This window comes from Natrix helvetica (genome assembly GCF_964273705.1).
Source record: "Natrix helvetica genome assembly, chromosome: 5".
Lineage (NCBI taxonomy): Eukaryota > Metazoa > Chordata > Lepidosauria > Squamata > Natricidae > Natrix > Natrix helvetica.
Window position 1 is genome coordinate 3,884,666 of NC_138551.1, and position 20,951 is coordinate 3,905,616.

The following is a 20,951-nucleotide window of genomic DNA, read 5'->3' on the forward strand; positions in this document are numbered from 1 at the left end:
CGCTCTTCATCTTGATGATGTGCGGATGGGCGGGGGGAGGGAGCTGGAACCGGTTCTAAACGGTACTGTAGATTTGTGGAACCTCTTCTATAGAAGAGCTTAGAACTGGCAGGAACCCACTCCTGACAGGGCGCCAGGAAAGATAGCATCAGATGCACCCAAAGCCTGAAACATCCACCCCTTTTCCCCTCCTCCCCAATGTAAAATAGAACACCACTTGGTGCAAAATTGTTTGGATTTTTAAGGAATAAGGACTGTCTTTGTCCCTGGGGAAATTGGTAACAGAATAACAGAGTTGGAAGGGACCTTGGAGGTCTTCTAGACCAGCCCCTGCTCCAGCAGGAGACCCTATACTCTTTCAGACAAATGGCTGCCCACTCTCTTCTTAGAAAGCTCCATCGTTGTAACATTCACAGCTTCTAGTGGCAAACAGTTCCACTGGTTAATTGTCCTCCCTGTTAGGAAGTTTCTCCTTAATTCCAGGTTGCTTCTCTCCTTGATTAGTTTCCATCCGTTGCTTCTTGTCCTGCCTTCAGGTGCTTTGAGAATAGCTTGACCCCCTCTTCTTTGTGTCAACTCCTCAAGCATTGGACGGATGTTATCACATCAGCCTTGGCCCTTCTCTTCATTAAACTAGGCTTACCCAGTTCCTGTAACTGTTTATCATATATTTTATTTATCAATCTGAATTGACTCTTCTTGCAAAGAGCGAAAAGCACCAATGATTTTGGGTCCAGACAGCGTGTGCAAATGTTTCGATTTTGATCATTTGTTCACAGGATTGCTGTCATCAGTGTGAAAAATACTCATGTCACTTTTTTCAATGCTGTTGTAACTTTGAGTTGTCGCTAAATGAACACTAAACAAGAATAGCAAAAGAGAAGATTCAATCTGGAAATAAGGAGGAATTCTCTGACAGTGAGAACAATCAACCCAGGGAACAGAAGTTGCCTTCGGAAGTTGTGGGAGCTTCATCCCTGGAAGCTTTGAAGAAGAGACTGAACGGCCACCTATCAGAAATGGTGTATGGTCTCCTGCTTAGGCAGGGGGTCAGACTAGATGACCTCCAAGGTACCTTCCAACTCTGTTATTCTATATTCAGTGGAACAGAAGTTGCCTTCAGAAGTTGTGGGAGCTCCATCCCTGGAAGCTTTGAAGAAGAGACTGGACTGCCATTGGTCATAAATGGTGTAGGGTCTCCTGCTTAGGCAGGGGGTTGGACTAGATGACCTCCAAGGTCCCTTCCAACTCTGTTATTCTATATTCAATGGAAGAGAAGTTGCCTTCAGAAGTTGTGGGAGCTCAATCCCTGGAAGCTTTGAAGAAGAGACTGGACTGCCATTTGTCACAAACGGTGTTAGGGTCTCCAGCTTAGGCAGGGGGGGGTTGACTAGATGACCTCCAAGGTCCCTTCCAACTCTGTTATTCTATATTCAATGGAACAGAAGTTGCCTTCAGAAGTTGTGGGAGCTTCATCCCTGGAGGCTTTCAAGAAGAGACTGGACTGCCATCGGTCAGAAATGGTGGAGGGCCGTCATGGCGAATCTATGGCATGCGTGCCACGGGTGGCACACAGAGCCATTTGTTAGAGCACGCGAGGCCTTGCCCTGTGAGCTCCAGAGTGCATCAAAAGAAGGACTTTGGCCTTCTTTTGAGGCCGTTTTTCGCCCTCTGGAAGCTTCAAGGAAAAACTGCCCCCATGGGAAAACCAGAAGTTCGGGAACAGACTTCCGGTTTGCTCGTTGGGCTGTTTTTCGCCTTCCGGAGGCTTCAGGAGGCTTCCCTGAAGGCTCCGGAGGACGAAAAATGACCATTTTTCACCCTCCAGAGTGAAGCCTCCAGGGGGGCTGTTTTCACCCTCCCCAGGCTCCTAGAAAGCCTCTGGAGCCTGGGGAGGGTGAAAAAACTGCTCCAAACCCGTGGGGTCTCTGGGTCATGTACACATGCGTGTTGGGTCGTGCTGGGTGTTGCATGCCCACGCACGACCCTCCTGCACTCCCCCCCTGCTTTTGGCACAGGAGCCAAAAAAGGTTAACCATCAGTGGTGTAGAGTCTCTTGCGTGGGCAGGGGGTTGGACTAGAAGACCTCCAAGGCCCCTTCCAACTTTGTTAATCTGTTAAAAAACCAGGAGTAAATCCAGGAGTACCTGTATTGAATCTGTGCTCAATTTCCGTAAGCACAGAGAGGAACCTGCCCCACTGTATATCGAGGGGGGCTGTGGGGAGAGGGTTTCCTCTTTTAAATTCTTGGGAGTGCTTATTACTCAAGATCTCAGCTGGAAAAACAGCACGTCTCTGGTGATTGGAAAGGCCCAACAGAGACTTCATTTCCTTAGAGTCCTGCGAAAAAAATCAGGTGGAACAACGGCTGATGACCTCTTTCTATCAGTCCACCATAGAAAGTACAATACAATACAATAGCAGAGTTGGAAGGGTCCTTGGAGGTCATCTAGTCCAACCCCCTGCCTAGGCAGGAAACTCTACACCGTTTCAGACAAATGGCTATCCAACATCTTCTTAAAGACTTCCAGTGTTGGGGCATTCACAACTTCTGGAGGCAACTTCTGTTCCACTGATTAATTGTTCTCACTGTCAGGAAGTTTCTCCTCAGTTCTAAGTTGCTTCTCTCCTTGATTAGTTTCCACCCATTGCTCCTTATACAATACAATACAATAGTAGAGTTGGAAGGGACCTTGGAGGTCTTCTAGTCCAACCCTCTGCCTAGGCAGGAAACCCTATACCGTTCCAGACAAATAGCTATCCAACATCTTCTTAAAGACTTCCAGTGTTGGGGCATTCACAACTTCTGGAGGCAATTTCTGTTCCACTGATTAATTTTTCTAACTGTCAGGAAATTTCTCCTCAGTTCTAGGTTGCTTCTCTCCTTGATTAGTTTCCACCCATTGCTTCTTGTTCTACTCTCAGGTGCCTTGGAGAATAGCTTGACTCCCTCTTCTTTGTGGCAACCCCTGAGATATTGGAACACTGCTATCATGCCTCCCCCAGTCCTTCTTTTCACTAAACTAGAGATACCCAGTTCCTGCAACCGTTGGCAAAGTGCCCTCACATATTGCGTTACAGTGTGGTACGCTGGTTTAACAGCTGCGGACAAGAAGGCCCTACAGAGAGTGATCAATTCGGCACAAGAAACTATTGGTTGCCCTCTGACACCGCTGGATGACCTCACCAGGTCTCGCTGCTTTAGCAGAGTAAGGAAGATACTCAGAGAGGATTCACACCCTGGTCAGTATCTCTTTGCACTTCTACCATCGGGCAGAAGACATCAAAGTATAGCCAGCCGAACAAAGAGGTTTAAAGATATCCTTTCTATCCTTGGCCTGTCAGACTTTTAAATACAATCACTCAACACAGACACGGAAACGTAGGACTAGTTTTTTCTTTTTCTTTCTTTCTTTCTCCTAATTGTTTGCATAGGGATTATTCTTTATACTATTTATGTTGATTGTATTTGTGGTCATGGATTGTAGCTGGGTGAAATCCAGCAGGTTCTGATGGGTTCTGGAGAAACGGTAACAGTAATTGTGAGGAGTTTGGAGAACCGGTAGCAGAAATTTTGAGGAGTTTGGAGAAAGGGTAAATGCCACCTCTGGCTGGCCCCACGAGTGGGGAGGGAATGGAGATTTTGCAGTATCCTTTCCCTGTCATGCCCACTAAGCGACGGCCACCAAGCCGGTGGTGGATTCCGGGCGGTACAGCCCAGTACAGTTCTGGTTATACTGGTACGATGGCTCGTTCGCCCCACCCGTGTTTCATAGTTATTTATGACGCGACCGGCCAATTGCGCCTGTGTGCACAGCGGGTGGTGCCTGCGTGACCACCGCCGAGCAGCTGGGTGTCGCAGGGCGGTGGTGTGCGCATCCATGCGCAGCGCGCGTGCCCGACTAGGATGCCCGGCTCCGTGTGCAGCGTAACGGTTGCCGACGGGATCCAGAACCCACTACTGCACCATGCCACACAACGCCCACCAAGCCACGTCCACAGAATCTGTATTTAAAAAATTTGAATTTCACTACCGAGCGGGCATCTGTGCAGCACTTTCCACCTTTGAGAAAGCTCTACTGGTGGCATATCTACCTGCAGGGGTTGCGATGAAAGGCCTGGTAGCGAAGTAGCAGCTCAACCTGTTCCCAGGCTCACCTGGGCCACTGAGGCTGCTCCTGACCTCACCTGCTGTTGCTAAAGAAGGAATGTTTTTGCAAGCACTCGAAGCAGAGATGGAATCGGCATCAGATAAAATAACCACCTGCCCTCACATTCCTTGTGAGATTAAAGGAATTAGATTTCCGCTTTGATAAAGGCCGTTTAATTCTGCACTTGGAGGTTGTTGCTGAAAATCCTCCTTCGATTTCCTTGGGCTCTGCAAACGTGATCTCCGTATTTTTATAAGCACAAATCCACGGCAGGGAATCCCTCCGCTAGCTCTGCCAGAACGCAGGAAGTCCTCGATTTATGGACACAACAGAAGACAATGTTTCCGTCACTAGGTAAGGCAGTGGTTGAAGGAGTTGCGCCCCCCCCGCTTTTCAACCATGTGGGCCACAGTTGTGAAGTCAATTCCTGCCGTTGTTAAATGAGTAATGCCGTTGTTAAGTGAATCGGACTTCCCCCTTGACTTTGCTTGTCAGAAGGACGCAAAAAGAGATCACGTTACTGCGACCGTCATAAATGTCGGTTGTGGAGCGCCCAAATTTTTATCACGTGACTGGGGGGATGCTCCCACAGTCGTAAGTGTGAAACATGATCATAAGTTGGTTGTCAAGCTTCTAGATTTTTATCACGTGACCGTGCAGGATGCTCCCGCGGTCGTAAGTGTGAAACACAGTCATAAGTCGATTGTCAAGCTTCCGGATTTATCACGTGACCACGGGGATACTGCCACGGTCATAAGTGTGAAATGCAGTCGTAAGTCCCAGTGCTGTTGTGACTCCGAACGGTCACAAAACAAACAGTTGTAAGTTGAGGATCACCTGTATTTGAACTTCAGGCTCAAAATAACACGACGGACGTTTTGTGCATTCGAAGAAGCACCAAGAGGTGTGACCTTAAATCTATCAGGATGGAAACAGACGAGGAGCGGGAAACGAAAGTTAAATTGGGCGGTTTAAGGCAGGGGAAAATTGCCCCACAATTTCCCAAACACGGTGGGGTTTGGTTTCCCCTCCCTTAAACCACACAATTTAACTTTCGTTTCCTGCTCCCCATCTCAAACATCTCCTGATCTTCTGCCGCAGGTAGCCCTCGATTTACAACGGTTTGTTTAGTGACCACTTGAACAATGGCACAGAGAAAAGCGACTCGTGACAGTTTTTTCAGACTTATGACCGTTGCAGAGTTCCGGCAGTCACATGATCAAAATTCAATCGCTTTTCATTGGAACAGACAACAAAGGGACCACTGACGTGTGTGTGTGTGTGTGTGTGTGTGTGTGTGTGTGTGTGTGTGTGCATGCGTGTGTGAAAAGAAAAAGTGAAAAGAATCATCACTTTACACTCAAAGCTTGGCTCCGTTTTACTTGCTCAACACATTAAAGAGGAGGAGGAGGAGGAGGAAGAGAGCTTGATTGCGCAATCATGGGTGCCATTTTGACTTTTTTGACCTCTTCCCCCGCTGGCATTGAATTGACTCTTCTCTTAAACTTCCTTTCCGTTTCCAGTACTTGAACGCGATCCGTCCCAGACAACTTCTATCAATTTTGCTTCTTCCCACAATAGATTTTTAAATTTTTCATTTACTTGGGTTACTGGCTACGCTTCTCCTGAATCTGCAAAATGGAATTCGTATTAAAAATTCAATATTGCACAGAGAGCATTTCTGGGTTGTGTTTATATTTTTCCTCTGCTGGATAAGGCCGTACCCTTGATGGAAATCCTTGCTCTGCCCCTGTGATAAAGGACTTAAAATAGTTCGTTTAACGACCGTTTGAAGTCACAAGGAGGCTGAAAAGAAGGGAATTATAACCGGTTTTCACACTTACGACCACGTGATCAAAATTCGGCTCATATTTATGACGGTTGTCATGTCCCTGGGCGTCGTTTGATCCCCTTTTGCATCGTCCAGAATCAGAATCTGAAACCAGAGTCACTAAATAACCAGGGTTGCTAACATAACAATTGCCACGATTCAACTTAACAACTGTGGCAGAAAAGGTCATACAATGGGTCAAAACTCATGTAATTAATGACTTGGCAACAGAAATTTGGGTCTCAATTGTTTTTGATTGCACAACCATTTGTCTGAAATGGTATAGGGCCTCCTGCCTGAGCCCGGGGTTGGACTAGAAGACCTCCAAGGGATCCTTCCAACTCTGTTATTCTGTTATGGAGGATGGTATCGTTTCAGTGGCTAAGACGATGAGCTTGTAGCTCAGAAGGTCGGCAGTTTGGCGGTTTGAATCCCGAGCGCCGCGTAACGGAGTGAGCTCCCGTCATTTGTCCCAGCTTCTGCCAACCTAGCAATTCAAAAGGACATAAAAATGCAGGTAGAAAAATAGGGACCACCTTTGGTGGGAAGGTAACAGCATTCCTTGCGCCTTTGGTGTTGAGTCATGCTGGCCACATGACCACGGAGACGTCTTCGGACAGCGTTGGCTCTTTGGCTTTGAAATGGAGATGAGCATCGCCCCCTAGAGTCGAGAACAACTAGCACATATGTGCGAGGGGAACGTTTACCTTGATAGTTTCAGGACTGTCCAAATTTGGTAATTTTAAGACTTGTAAACTTCAACTTCTAGAATTCTTCAGCCAAAGTAATCCTAATCTTGCAGTTGGTGAGGTTGGACACCCCTGATGCCGTGTCAACTTTGATTCTAAGGTGACTTTTCTGGATGGGCTCCACCCACCTGGGACTGTGAATTTTTTTTTTCTGCATTATTAAATTGCAATAACTATTATTTATTGTTCTGGGTATGGCACATATCGTTTACCATTATTCAGCTTACAAGAAACCAAACTAACGTGCCATAAAAACATTTGTCATGAAATAAATCAGTAACCAACTCACAAAGTGGAACATTCTTTGCTCAGCATGTGCAATTAACCCGCCCCAAATCATTCCAATCGAATTAGGGCTTGGTTTAGGAGCAAACTTGCCCAAATCCTAGTTTATTTTTATGCAGGAATACAAAGCCTTTTCTGTTTCCTGTTTCCTTGTAGTTACCAGATCTGCCTGCAAAACTAAGGACAACCAATAGGTGGCGGAAATGCAATGCAAAAGAATGTTTTTGCTGCCCTCTAGGGGCAGCCTGGATATTTGCAGTTCTGGTTATAATTGATGATGATAACAATCTATACATATGTATTGGTTTGATAAGAGGAAATTTGATATAAATTGCAAATGGTGACTACGAAAGGAAGTTTAGAAATTCTGTTATGTACGAAAGCTTATAATAAAAAATTAAGTCAAATTTAGTTACAAATAATGCACATATATGTACTGGTTTGATAAAAGGAAATCGGATATAAATTGCAAACAGTGATTAAGAAAGGAGGTCTAGAAACTTTGTTATTAAATATAATCAATTTTTTATTTAGAACATGTCATAAAGATGTAACGTTACCGGATGATAATGGAAACAGTTAACGGGATGCCATGATGTGGTTTTTCTTTCAATTTTGGAATATTTTATATAAAAGGACATAAAAACAATTATAGTCAAATGGAGGTTGAGGTATGATGATAGTAATATATATATAAATATATTTGATTTAAAATATTTAACTTGATATGAATTGTAGGTGATGACTGTGGAAGGGATGCCCGAAAGTTTTTTGTAACCAACGGACACACTTTCTACAATTTCTAATGGAAGATGGTTTTGTGGTGTTTTTTGTGTTTTGTTTGTCTGTGTTTATTCAAAAATAAAAAATTCTTTTAAAAAAAATTAGATGCTTGGCAACTGACTCTTATTTATGACAGTTGCCGTGTCCTGGGGTCACAAACTAGAACTGAGGAGAAATTTCCTGACAGTGAGAACAATGAATCAGTGGAACAGAAGTTGCCTCCAGAAGTTGTGAATGCCCCAAGACTGGAAGTCTTTAAGAAGATGTTGGATAGCCATTTGTCTGAAACGGTATAGGGTTCCCTGCGTAGGCAGGGGGTTGGACTAGAAGACCTCCAAGGTCCCTTCCAACTCTGTTATTCTGTTCTATTGTAAGTCTGGATTGGGGATAAAATGCAAGCAATGTCCTGAGGAGATGGCAGAAAAAAAAGAGATTGCCAGGCCATGGTATTGCCATGTGATTATGATTATTATTACTCTGATGTTGTTGTTGTTGTTGTGTTGTTTGCAGGTACACTGAGAGCTTCTGCACAAATCCCTTGTGTGTCCAATCACATTTGACCAATAAAGAATTCTCTTCTCCTCTTCTTCTCTTCCCTTCTCTTCCTTTCTCTTCTCTTCCTTTCTCTTCTCTTCCCTTTCCTTTCCTTCCCTTCTCTTCTCTTCCTTCCACTTCCCTTCTCTTTTCTTCTGCCCTTTCTTTCCCTTCCCTTCCCTTCTCTTCTCTTCCTTTCTCTTCTCTTCCTTTCTCTTCTCTTCTCCCCTTCCTTTCCTTTATGTTCCCTTCTCTTCCCTTCTCTTCCCCTCTCTTCTCTTCCCCTCTCTTCTCTTCTTTTCTCTTCTCCCCTTCCTTTCCCTTATGTTCCCTTCCATTCCCTTCTCTTCTCTTCCCTTCCCTTCCTTTCTCTTCTCTTTCTTTCTCTTCTCTTCTCCCCTTCCTTTCCTTTATGTTCCCTTCCCTTCCCTTCCCTTCTCTTCCCTTCTCTTCCTTTCCCCACCCGTCCCTATTCTTGTCTTGTTCCTCTGCCTATTTTAGTCATAGAATAGACAAGAACTATGATGGCGAACCTATGGCTGCCCTCCCTGTGGGCACATGAGCCGTTGCCCCAGCTCAGCTCCACTGCTGGCTTTCAGGTCTCTGCCACGCATTTGCGGGGGCCGGGATGCATGCGTGAGATGCCTCTGCATGCACAGGCGGCTGGGGCACCTATGTTGGGGTCATGCATACATGCAGGTGGCACATGCGCGGGGTGGGTGCATGTGAGGTTAGTGTGCGCATTCTCACAGGTGGGCATGCTGGGTTGGGTTGCCCGCGCATTGCACAAGCCATCACTGGATAGAACATTTATATTAGTGACTGTTTCACTTAGTAGCATAAAGCCTGGGCTCAATTGTGGCCATTACTCGAGAACCTAGTCCTTGCGCCTCGCACAGCGCACTCTTGGTCCGTTTTACAAATCCCACTAATGGGCTTGTATTTCACCCCATAAATCAGGTTGAAGGAAGCCTGTTGGTCGCAATTCCAGGCTCAGCTAAGCGCTTGGCCTCCGAGTGAGTCCAAATTAGATTGTGATCATCAATAATTTTCAGGCTTGTCAGCCGAAATGGAAAAAGCATTGTTCTCTCTTGTCACCGCGGATTGATTGCGCGCCCTCAATATTCCCTTTTACCAAGTACATCGATCCAGGGAGCCCTGCTGAGTCTTTTTTTGTTTTTTGTTTTCGTTTTTAAATGCTGAATTAGATAAACAAAAAACAAAAAACAAAAAAAAGGCCTACCCAACGTGTTTGACGTCTCTCCTTAAGCGAACCCTGACCTTCAAAAAAATGAAATGAAACTTGGAAACCTCACAAGGAAATCTAAGACGGAGGATTTAATTCCGCGTGAAAGAAACATATTTCACGGGGTAACGGAGGTAATTGGGAAGGATTTGTATCCTGGTGTGAGTTTGCGTTTGTGATGAGATGCAATGAAGCCATTCCAGAGCCGTTTTTTTTTAAAAAAAAACACAACTCTCTAATCGATAAAGTTAAGTGGCTGTTTTAATACCTGGGATTTTGTTCTCCATTTTTAAAGCTAGTGATCGCGTGGGAATTTTCTCCCCAGAATGCAAGAATAGAATAGAATAGAATAAGAGAGTTGGAAGGGGCCTTGGAGGTCTTCTAGTCCAACCCCCTGCCTAGGCAGGAAGCCCTATGCCGTTCCAGACAAATGGCTATCCGACATCTTCTTAAAGACTTCCAGTGTTGGGGCATTCACAACTTCTGGTGGCACGTAGTTCCACTGGTTCTCAGTGTCAGGAAATTTGTACTTAGTTCTAGGTTGCTTCTCTCCTTGATTAGTTTCCACCCATTGCTTCTTGTTCTGTCCTCAGGTGCCTTGGAGAATAGCTTGACTCCCTCTTCTTTGTGGCAACCCCTGAGATATTGGAAGACTGCTATCATGTCTCCCCTGGTCCTTCTTTCTCTTAAACTAGACGTACCCAGTTCTGGCGACCAGAACTGAATGCGACTATTCCAAGTGTGGCCTTACCAAGGCCTTATAAAGTGGTATTAACACTTCACGTGATCTTGATTCTCTCCCTCTGTTGATGCAGCCTAGAACTGTGTTGGCTTTTTTGGCAGCTGCTGCACACGGCTGGCTCCTATTTAAATGGTTGTCCACTAGGACTCCAAGATCCCTCTCACAGTTACTACTACTGAGTAAGGTATCACCTATACTGTACCTGTGCATTTCGTTTTTCTTGCCTAAATGTGGAACCTTACTCTTTTCACCATTGAATTTCATTTTATTAGATAGTGCCCAATGTTCAAGTTTGTCAAGATCCTTCTGTATCTTAAGCCTATCTTCTGGAGTGTTGGCTATTCCTGCCAGCTTGGTGTCATCTGCAAATTTGATGAGTTCCCCATTTATTCCCTCATCCAAATCATTGATGAAGATGTTGAAGAGTACTGGGCCCAAAACAGAGCCTTGGGGTCCCCCACTGCAATAGTGCGACAACTTCGGATGCTCAAGATATAGTCCTTGACTTACGACCACAATGGAGCCCCCAATTTTTGTTGCTAAGCGAGACATTTGTTAAGCAAGTTTTGCCTCATTTTACGCCCGTTCTTGCCACAGCTGTTAAGTGAATCACTGCAGTTCTGAAGTTGGTAACACAACGGTTAAGTGTGGTTCGTTTTCCCGTTGATTTTGCTTGTCGCAAAAGGGGATCACGTGACCCCGGGACGCTGCATACGTCATAAATATGAGACCGTTGCCAAGGGTCGGAATTTTGATCCTGTGACGGTGGGGAAGCTAACAACGGGCGGAAGTGTAGAAAATGGTCATAAGTCACTTTTTTCAGTGTTGTTGTAACTTTGAACAAACTGTTGTAAGTTGAGGACGACCTGTATTCTTTAAAAGCAAAATATAGGTAGTCCTCGACTTACAACAGTTCATTTAGTGACCGTCCGAAGTTACGACGACATTGAAAAAAGTGACTTATGACCATTTTTCACACGACCGTTGCAGTATCCCCGTGGTCATGTGATCAAAATTTGGCTGCATGGCACCTGCTTCCCGGTGAACTTCTTTTAGCGCCCTTCTGACAAGCCAAGTCAAGGGAGGAAGCAGGATTCACTTAACAATGGTGTGTCTAATTTAACAACTGCAGTGATTCTCTTCACAAATGGGGCAAGAAAAGCCGTAAAACGGGACAAGCTCACCGCACGCATGCTTCACTTAGCAACATACATTTTGGGCTCAATTATGGTCGTACGTCAAGGACTACCTGGACAGTTTTCACAAACAGGTGTGTTTCACAGTCACTGACTCCAAGAAATGCAGTATAATAAACGGAGTAACCTTTTGCTAACCCTGTGGATTCCTGACTATCAGTTAGTTGGTGAACTAGAAACCTGTACAAAAGATAAGGACTATTATCGAATCTATTCATTTGTTTAAAACCTTTATATAGCACGCAATCTTAAGCAAACCTAGGTGGCTGTCAAACAAAGGTTAAACTTAAATCAACATACAGGTAAAGATAAAAGTTCCCCTCGCACATTTGTGCTAGTCGTTCCCGACTCTAGGGGGCGGTGCTCATCTCCATTTCAAAGCCGAAAAGCCAGCGCTGTCCGAAGACGTCTCCGTGGTCATGTGGCCGGCATGACTCAACGTCGAAGGCGCATGGAACGCTGTTCCCTTCCCACCAAAGGGGGTCCCTATTTTTCTACTTGCATTTTTTTACGTGCTTTCGAACTGCTAGGTTGGCAGAAGCTGGGACAAGTCACGGGAGCTCACTCCGTTACGCGGCGCTAGGGATTCGAACCGTCAAACTGCTGACAGTTCTGAACGACAAGCTCAGCCACCGCCTCCCATATAAAATATATTAAAGCATACTAAAACTGTAAAAATAAACACATTAAAACGGAATTAAGGGTTAAGGAAAACGACATCCGAGTTCAATCTAATAAAAAGCCTAAAGCTCTTTTTTGGGGTGTTTTTTTTTAACCTGTAGTCCTCGACATATGACCACAATTGAGCCCAATATTTCTGTGGTTAAGTGAGACGGTTAAGTGAGTTTTGCCTGATTTTGTGACCTTTCTTGCCACGGTTCTTAAGTGAATCACGGAAGTTGTGCAATTGGTAACGTGATTGTAAACTAAAGTGAACTTGGCTTCCCCATTAACCTTGTTTGTCAGTAGGTCGCAAAAGGTGATCACATGACCCCCCGGGACACTGGAACCGTCATAAATATGAATCAATGGGGAGCAAAATCAGGTTCTACATTTAGGCAAGAGAAACGAAATGCACAGGTACAGAATAGGTGGTACCTTGCTCAGTAGTAGTAACTGGGAGAGGGATCTTGGAGTCCTAGTGGACAACCATTTAAATAGGAGCCAGCCGTGTGCAGCAGCTGCCAAAAAAGCCAATCCAGTTCTAGGCTGCATCAACAGAGGGATAGAATCAAGATCCCGTGAAGGGTTAATACCACTTTACAAGGCCTTGATAAGGCCAGATCTGGAATACGGCATTCAGTTTTGGTCACCACGATGTAGAAAAGATGTGGAGACTCTAGAAAGAGTGCAGAGAAGAGCAACAAAGAGGATTAGGGGATTGTAGGATAAAACATATGAAGAACGATTGCAGGAACTGGGTATGTTTAGCTTAAGAGAAAGAAGGACTAGGGGAGACATGATAGAAGTCTTCCACTATCTCAGGGGTTGCCCCAAAGAAGAGGGAGTCAAGCTATTCTCCAAAGCATCTGAGGGCAGAACAAGAAGCAATGGGTGGAAACTAATCAAGGAGAGAAGCAACTTAGAACTGAGGAGAAATTTCCTGACAGGGAGGACAATTACCGGTAATCAGTGGAACAGAAGTTGCCTCCATAAGTTGTGAATGCCCCAACACTGGAGGATTTTAAGAAGATGTTGGAGAACCATTTGACTGAAGTGGTGTAGGGCTTCCTGCCTAAGCAGGGGGTTGGACTAGAACACCTCCAAGGTCCCTTCCAGGTCTGTTATTCTGTTATTTTCTTCTGTTATTTTGCTTTCTGTTCTGTTGTTTATTTTAGTATTGGTCTTCTGAACAGAGATAAAAGAGAAGAAGAGAAAATAGTGTGTAGGTTAAGGAGGAGAAAGAAATATATGAAGGCCATTTGCAGATTATTTGGTTTTAATGGCTGAAAATCGCTTAGATGGATATTAATGAAAAAGTTGAAAGAATTTGGTGTGTTAGCTGGATATAAAATTAATAAAGGGAAAACTAAAATATTAATAAGAATATGAGGACAACATGAATTGATTAGAAAGATCATTCATTAATATTTAAATTGTCTAATATTGAAAATCCTCATCAATATATTAGCTTTATAAAGGCTTTTATCCTTTCTGAAAGTTTTTCACAGCTATCAATTATTCTGGATTAAATTCCTACAGCTAAACCAAGAAAATAGAAGGATTTTCTTCCAATGTGCAAAGTCCACAGGGAAGCCAGATTCACTTAACAACCGGGTTACAAAGGGAACAACTGCAGTGACTCACTTAACAACGATGGCAAGACAGGTTGCAAAATGGGGCCCAAACTCACTTATCTCACTTAGCAACCAAAATCTGGGGCTCAATTGTGGTCGTAAGCCAAGGACTACCTGCAAACAAACAGTTGTAAGCCGAGATCTATGTATAACGTGCAGAGTTCCAGAAGGTTTTTTTTCTGGAAAAGCAACAGCCAAAAAAATGTTTGGTGATTTTTGGGTTAGGCTGACAGTGTGACATGCATTAAAAAACAAGCAAAAAAAGGGGGTTTTGTGGTTATTTTGACTTTTTTTAAAAAATAATTTTTAAATCATGGCTTACACACCCTCCATTAAAAGACATAACGCTGACTATATATTTAGCTTTGTATGCATTGCAAGGATTGCATTTGCACAATATTGGAAAAAATGAGAACACTCCATTAGATGCGGATGTAATTCGGAAAATATTAGACTGGGCAGAGATGGACAGATTGACATTAAAAATGAAGGACAAAGAAGGCACAGGATATGACTTAACGTGGAATATAGACTTTATGAGTGGTTAGAGATAAGAGGTAGAAATTAGATGAAAAAAGACTATTGCTAGGTATGAATTACATGGGAAGGTGGTTTATAATTATAAATATGCTAATATAATTAACAGAATTACAAATAAGGTAACATCAAAGAGAAATCTAGTTAAGATTATTCTATTGCACAATTATTATCGTTCTATATGTGTACGTGTTAATGTTTCGGATAGAATATTTTGTATCGAATCTTTTTAGTGTCTGTGTTAATACTGCTTTTGGTTCTTTCTTTGCTTTTTTGTAAATGATATGCCCTGGCAATTCAAAATATTCAAAATGTTTATGCAGAAGAAGAATAAAAAAAGGCATAATGCTTGTGACATATAAGGGTATGGTGATGAGACATCAATTGTCCCCAAGTAGGGAACAGTTTGTCAAGCATTTAAATTTGTCATTTCAAAACTCTGCCATTCTTAACATCTGGACAGGGGGGGGTGTTTGCACCATTCTTCTGAGGTTACGTTTGGCTCCGCACTGGGGTAATTTCCACCCCCCCCATCTATTTATTTATAGACACATTATTGTAGTTAAATCGGTGCCACTTATATTTATTTTACTGTTTATTCTGCAGAGCATAAAACCAGCTGGTTCTTCCAAGTTTTGCTATTGATCGGATGTTTGCCGAATCGTGGCTCAGAAGTTGCAGCCGAAAAGTCTAGGCTACTTCCTTGCACACCTGCAGCTTGGCATAAACAGTGCACCAATAGCATTCCTCTGGGGCCGCTTACCTGAAATGCAAGTTTCTAGCCCTCAAGACAAATTTGATACCTTCGGGAACAAAGGAAAAAACCTCGGGGGTTGCCAGTTTTTGACGGTGTTTTGTTTTCCTGCTGTAACTTCATACCCCCTCTTGCGAAAAAGAAACCACAAATAATGAGTCACATCTTACATAACACACACATACACACACAACAATTGTTGACCAAACCCCTCCAAAATCTCTTTTCTTTTCTTTTCTTTTCTTTCTTTATATCTTTTTTTTCTTCTTCTTTAAAATACATAATGCTTAATGAACAGTCTACTGTCTGGATCCATTTGTTCATACAAAGTATTAATAAGCTGATAATGAGAATAATATTAGTACTAACAACCATAATTAAAATACTAGTAATTGCTTATTGATAATGACATTCTTACATCGTATACATATACATATTTACAGTACAAGGTGCTTAAACATCTTTTCTGAAGTCATTCCTTCTTGCAGCACCAATAGAGATAATTCTTTACTTACAACCATTCATTAATGACTGTTCCAAGTTACGATGGCACTGGAAAAAAGTCACTGATGACCAGCATCCACTCTTAGGACCATTGTAGCATTCCCCCCCGATCATGGGATCAAAATTTGGATGGGCGGAAGGATAATTTTTGGGTTCCAACTTGAGTCAGGAGGGCGCAAGGCTAAATCAAAGTAACATCCAGACGGTTGTGATGAAAAAAAACTTTATTTATTCCCCAAAGCAAAGAGACTTGAGAAAATGGGGCTGCAGAGACATTGTTTTATAGGGGGACAAGACCTTGGGGTGGGCTTGAAGGCCATGAAGGCTTAAAGGAGGGGGGGTGAGGTTTGATTAAATCAAGGGAGGTGGGATGAATCTCTTTGAACTGTGAGCGTTATTGTTTTGATTGCATTGTGTTGATTGGATTTTCTGTTTTCGCTTGTTCATATATACAATCTGAAATAAGGGTTTAATTCTTTTATTTTTTCCTATTTATAACAATTTTATTAATCTATATATATAAAAATGACTGTGTGCGTGTGCGTGTATGTTCCAGCATAACTCTGGAACGCCTTGAGCAATTTCAACCAAACTTGGTATACAGATGACTTACTCTCTGGAAACAAACAATATGGGGGTAAGATACCTCTAAAACCCTTTGTGGTATATGTTCTGTTAAGATACAGCCTTTTGTGCTTTAAAATGGCTTCTACTGTACTGCCGCAAAATGGCTTCTTCTGTGCAGCGCAGTGGAGTTGCCATGGTAACGGCTTCACAGTACTCCACAAGGGGGCTCCCTCGAGTAAGGGAGAAAATCCAACCTTATAAATTACGTTTGGTCAGAAAATTTTCCCCCTATCAATAAATAACTGGGCAATGCTGAGTTATCAGTTAGCTTATCATACAAAACATACCAAAAAAATTTTAACATACCCCCAAAATACAAAAGAAAATAGTAGGAAAAATAGGGGAGGAAAAAGGGAAGGGGAAAGTGTCAGAGAAAGGGGGGGGGGAGAAAGAGGAGGAATTGATTTTTTACTCCCTTTGGTGTAGTAGAATAAATTATTAACATTTGACCTCAACTTTTTACTTTTACGTAATAGTTTAAACTAGCCATTTCTATAACGACACATCTATCTAATCCGTGAAACCCAAAATCAAAGTTTCATATTTTTTTTCCACCTCAAGCATAAAGTCCAGAAGAGGTTTCCAGATAGGAACATGAAATGCCGGTAAGTGTTTAATTCTTTTATTTCATTTATTTATTTTTCTGTTTAAAACAACTTTATTAATGATATAACATACCAAAAAAACAAAAACAAACCAGAAGCAAAAAGGAGAGAAATAGAGAAAGGGAAGAGGAAGGGGGAAATGGAGAGAAGAAGGGAGGAAAAGAAAGAAACGACATTCACTTCTGACTGCCTTTGATGAAGTAGAATTAGCTTTAACATCCAACCTCAAACTTTTTACTTTTACATAATAGTTTAAACTAGCCATTTCTATAACAACAAATCCATCTAATCCATAAAACCCAAAATCAAAGTTTCATATTTTTTCTTACCCCAAGCATAAAGTCCAGAAGAGGTTTCCACATTGAAACATGAAATAAGAGTTTAATTCTAATTTTTGTTGAGAGTTTAAAGGATTTTGAGACTGTTAATCAGTAACTTTGTTGGAGCTTTTGGGTTGGTTAACGTATGGCTTCCGATGCAATATTTCTAACTCAGTTATATAAATTTATAAGTTCTTCCTACAAGATTCTTAACAGCTGGCATGTATTTATGACGGTTATGGTGTCCGGAGGTCATTGCGACCTTCCGACATGTCAAGTCAATGAGGAAGCTATTCACTTAACGACCGTTTGTCCGAAATGTTTTAGGGTCTCCTGCTTGAGCGGAGGGTTGGACTAGAAGACCTCTAAGGTCCCTTCCAACTCTGTTGTTCTTGTTACTCTGTTAACCATGTTACTAACTTGACAAACTGCAATGACTCACTTAACAACGTGGTGAGAAAGGTTGTAAAATGGGGCAAAACACACAAGTATTTTGCTTAGCAAGGGAAGTTTTGGGCTCAATTATGGTTTTAAGTCGAGGGCTACCTGTCGCCTGCCAACATCTCTAGCCACCTGTTGAGCAACTTACTACTACCTTACTACATGTAGTCATTGTAAAAAAAAAAAAACCCACCTACATTTCACTTAACCCAGGGGTGTTCAAACTTGGGAACTTTTAAGACTTGTGGACTTCAACTCCCAGAATTCCCCAGCCAGCATGGCTGGCTGGGGAATTCTGGAAGTTGAAGTCCACAAGTCTTAAAGTTCCCAAGTTTGAACACCCCTGACTTAACCATAAGATCCTGGGTGGATCACCCAGATTTCCTAAGAATTCCCTCTTTTTTCATTCTTTCGAACAGGAGGATTTTCCTTCCCAATCTTTCTCTCTGGTGCTCTACAAGCCATTTTTAAGCCCACATCTACCCCAACCAGGGAAAGAAACCTTTTAAATAAGCCAGGTTATTTTTGAACACTGTACTTTGGAGTTGTGTGAATGAAGCTGCTATGCGGGGGTGTGTGTGTGAACCCTGGGTGCCAACGTAGTTCCATTAATCCAGGAGGACAGAATATAACCTGGTTAAATCATGGCATTCCTGGAGATGCATTCACACCCTGCCTTTCCCCCAGGGGGGAAAGAGAGAGAGAGAGGAGCAAAACCAGTTCCGTCAGTCCAGCTGCATTCATACAACCTTGCAAATCAGGTCACAAGCATTTGACACAACAGGTGTGTGTGTGTGTGTGTGTGTGTGTTAGTGCCCAAGGGAACCCCCATGTCTCACCCTGAAAGGGTGGTTACCCTATCTAGGTTAACCTTCCCCCCTCCCCCGCATCCCCTGTTCTGCCCTGCATTCAACCCCAAGCAAAGGAAACTAATAAGGGTTAGCTAGAGGAGTAGGGGAGAGGCAAGGCAAGAAGGAAAGGGAAAGGAGAGGGGGAAGAAAGAAGGAAGGAAGGAAGGAGGGAGGGTGAAGGAAAGGAGGAAGGGAGGAAAGAGAGGGGGAGGAAAGAAGGAAGGGAGGGATGGAGGGAGGAAAGAAAGAAGGAAGGAGGGAGGGAAGAAAGAAGGAAAAAGGGAGGAAGGAGGGAGGGAGAAAAGAAGGAAGAAAGGAAGGAAGGAGGGAGGAAGACAAGAAGGAAAGAAGGAAGGAAGAAGGGAGGGAGGGAGGAAAGAAGGAAGAAAGGAAGGAGGGAAGGAGGCAAGAAGGAAGGGAGGGAGGAGGGAGGGAGGGAGGGAGGAAGGAAGGAAGGAAGGAAGGAAGGAAGGAGGGATGGAGGGAGGATGAGGAAAGGAGGAAGGGAGGAAAGAGAGGGGGAGGAAAGAAGGAAGGCAGGGATGGAGGGAGGGAAGAAAGAAGGAAGTAGGGAGGGAAGAAAGAAGGAAAAAGGAAGGAAGGAGGGAGGAAGACAAGAAGAAGGAAGGAAGAAGGGAGAGAGGGAGGAAAGAAGGAAGAAAGGAAGGAGGGAAGGTGTCAAGAAGGAAGGGAGGGAGGAGGGAGGGAGGAAAGAAGGAAGGAAGGAAGGAAAGCATCCCAGAATGTATATTTCAACCTTTTGTACGGAAAAACGAATATGTAAAAATGATAAAGATAAATAAGGACAATAGCTATGTGAATGTATATCTGTAACTATATATAGATAATTAAAAAAAACCTTCTTAAAAATTAAAAAGAAAGGTCGGCGGTTCGAATCCCTGGTGCAGGTCCCCTGCGTGAGCGCGGGGGAGGGGGGTTGGACTAGATGACCTCCAAGATCCCTTCCAACTCGGTGACTGCTTTAAAAAAAATACGATAAAAAGGACCACCTGCGGGACCAGCTGCCTCTCCCCGGCCAGACTGAGCCCCGGGGATCCCGCTCAGCGAGGCAACGGAGCGGAGATCTCGAGGCAGCGGACTGAATCGGCTCCGCTGGGGAGGAAACGCGGCTCTCTTTCCACTTCGCAGCGGCTGGGTTGGCGGCGGCGGCGCCCGCGGGCGCATCCCTCCCTGGCGGCCTCCGAGGGGTTAAGAAGGGCCGGGCCGGGCGGGGGCTGGAGGTGGCCGGCCAAGGCGTTGGGGCCGGGCCGGGCCCCGCCCTTTCCCTCGGCCAGGGGAGGAGAGCCCGCCGGCCAAGCCGCCCGCCCGCCCTGCAGCGCCGGCCGGAGGGAGCCGCACTTGCAAGCCGAAGCTGAGCCGCCACTGCGCCTCCGCCGCGCATCCTGCAGCGCTCAGCCACCATGAGCCCCTGGTGAGTGGCCCCGCGGGGATCGGGGCCCCCTGGAGGGGAGGAGGGTGGGGGGCTTGCAAGGCCGGGACCCTCGGGGGCTCCTCTAGGGGGCCCAGTCCGGGAAGGCGGCTCCTGCGGGGTTGGGGAAAAGCCTGGGGGTCCCTGGATGCCGACAACGCCCCGAGGGTTTGGTGCCAGCGCTTCGCCCGGGACTGGGGAAGGGTCTCCAGGGGAGAGGAGGGGTCGTCCCCCCTTTCTTTCATTCTGGGGGAAGACGCTCGTCCGGACGGTCCTTAACCTCGCTTTCTTTCTTTCTTTCTTTCTTTCTTTCTTTCTTTCTTTCTTTCTTTCTTTCTTTCTTTCTTTCTTTCTCACTCTCTCTTTCTCTTTTTCCTTCCACCCTCCCTCCTCTTTTCCTTTCTTCTTTTTTCCTTTCTTTTCTTTCTTTTCTGCCTTCCTTCCTTCTCCCCCTCCCTCCCTCCCTTTTCCAAATTCCTCCCTGCCTTCCTTTCCCCCCCCCTCTCTCTATCTTTCTTTTTATTTATTTTATTTATTAATTCAATTTATAGGCCGCTCCCTCTCCCCAAAGGGACTGGGGCGGCGTACAATTAAATATACAAACAAATGACGAGGAGGAGGTATATACAAAACATTTTACAATACAAATAAATAATCATAAGTTAAAACAACACAGTAAGATTAAAACAATTAAAATACCCAAAAAGTCAGAAGTAATTTAAAATTGTCCAGGGGGATTAGAGAATGTAGTTATAATTCAAGCCAGGCCGGCTAGTTGGAACAGGTGGGTCTTTCCCTCTCTGTCTTTTTTTCTTTCCTTCCTTCCTTCCCTTCCCTTCCTCCTCCCTCTCTTCCTTCCTTCCTTTTCTGAATTCCTCCCTGCCTTCCTTTCCCCCACTCTTTCTCTCTCCTAGGCAGGGGGTTGGATTAAAAGACCTCCAAGTCCCTTCCAACTGTGTTATTCTCTTTCTCTCCCTTTCTCTCCCTCTGTCCTTCCTTCCTTCCTTCTCTCCATTCTTCCCCCTCCTCCCTCCCTTCCTTTTCTTCCTCCCTCCTGCCATAGGTGAGG

The 20,951-nt window shown here is 44.2% G+C and overlaps 1 protein-coding gene across 2 annotated transcripts in view; it reads left to right on the plus strand.

Annotated features, from left to right (window-relative positions):
- Window positions 1–16,711: 16,711 nt before the first annotated feature.
- The window catches only part of B3GNT7 (UDP-GlcNAc:betaGal beta-1,3-N-acetylglucosaminyltransferase 7), a 30,112-nt gene continuing 25,872 nt past the window's right edge, over window positions 16,712–20,951 (plus strand). Inside the window, exon 1 of one of the 2 annotated variants that reach the window (XM_081956127.1) lies at window positions 16,712–16,841. In XM_081956127.1, coding sequence (XP_081812253.1) covers window positions 16,831–16,841 — 11 coding nt within the window. In that variant the 5' untranslated portion in view covers window positions 16,712–16,830. Of the gene's footprint in view, window positions 16,842–19,775; window positions 19,886–20,951 lie in introns of those variants that run through there. The other variant, XM_081956126.1, reaches the window with a different exon arrangement.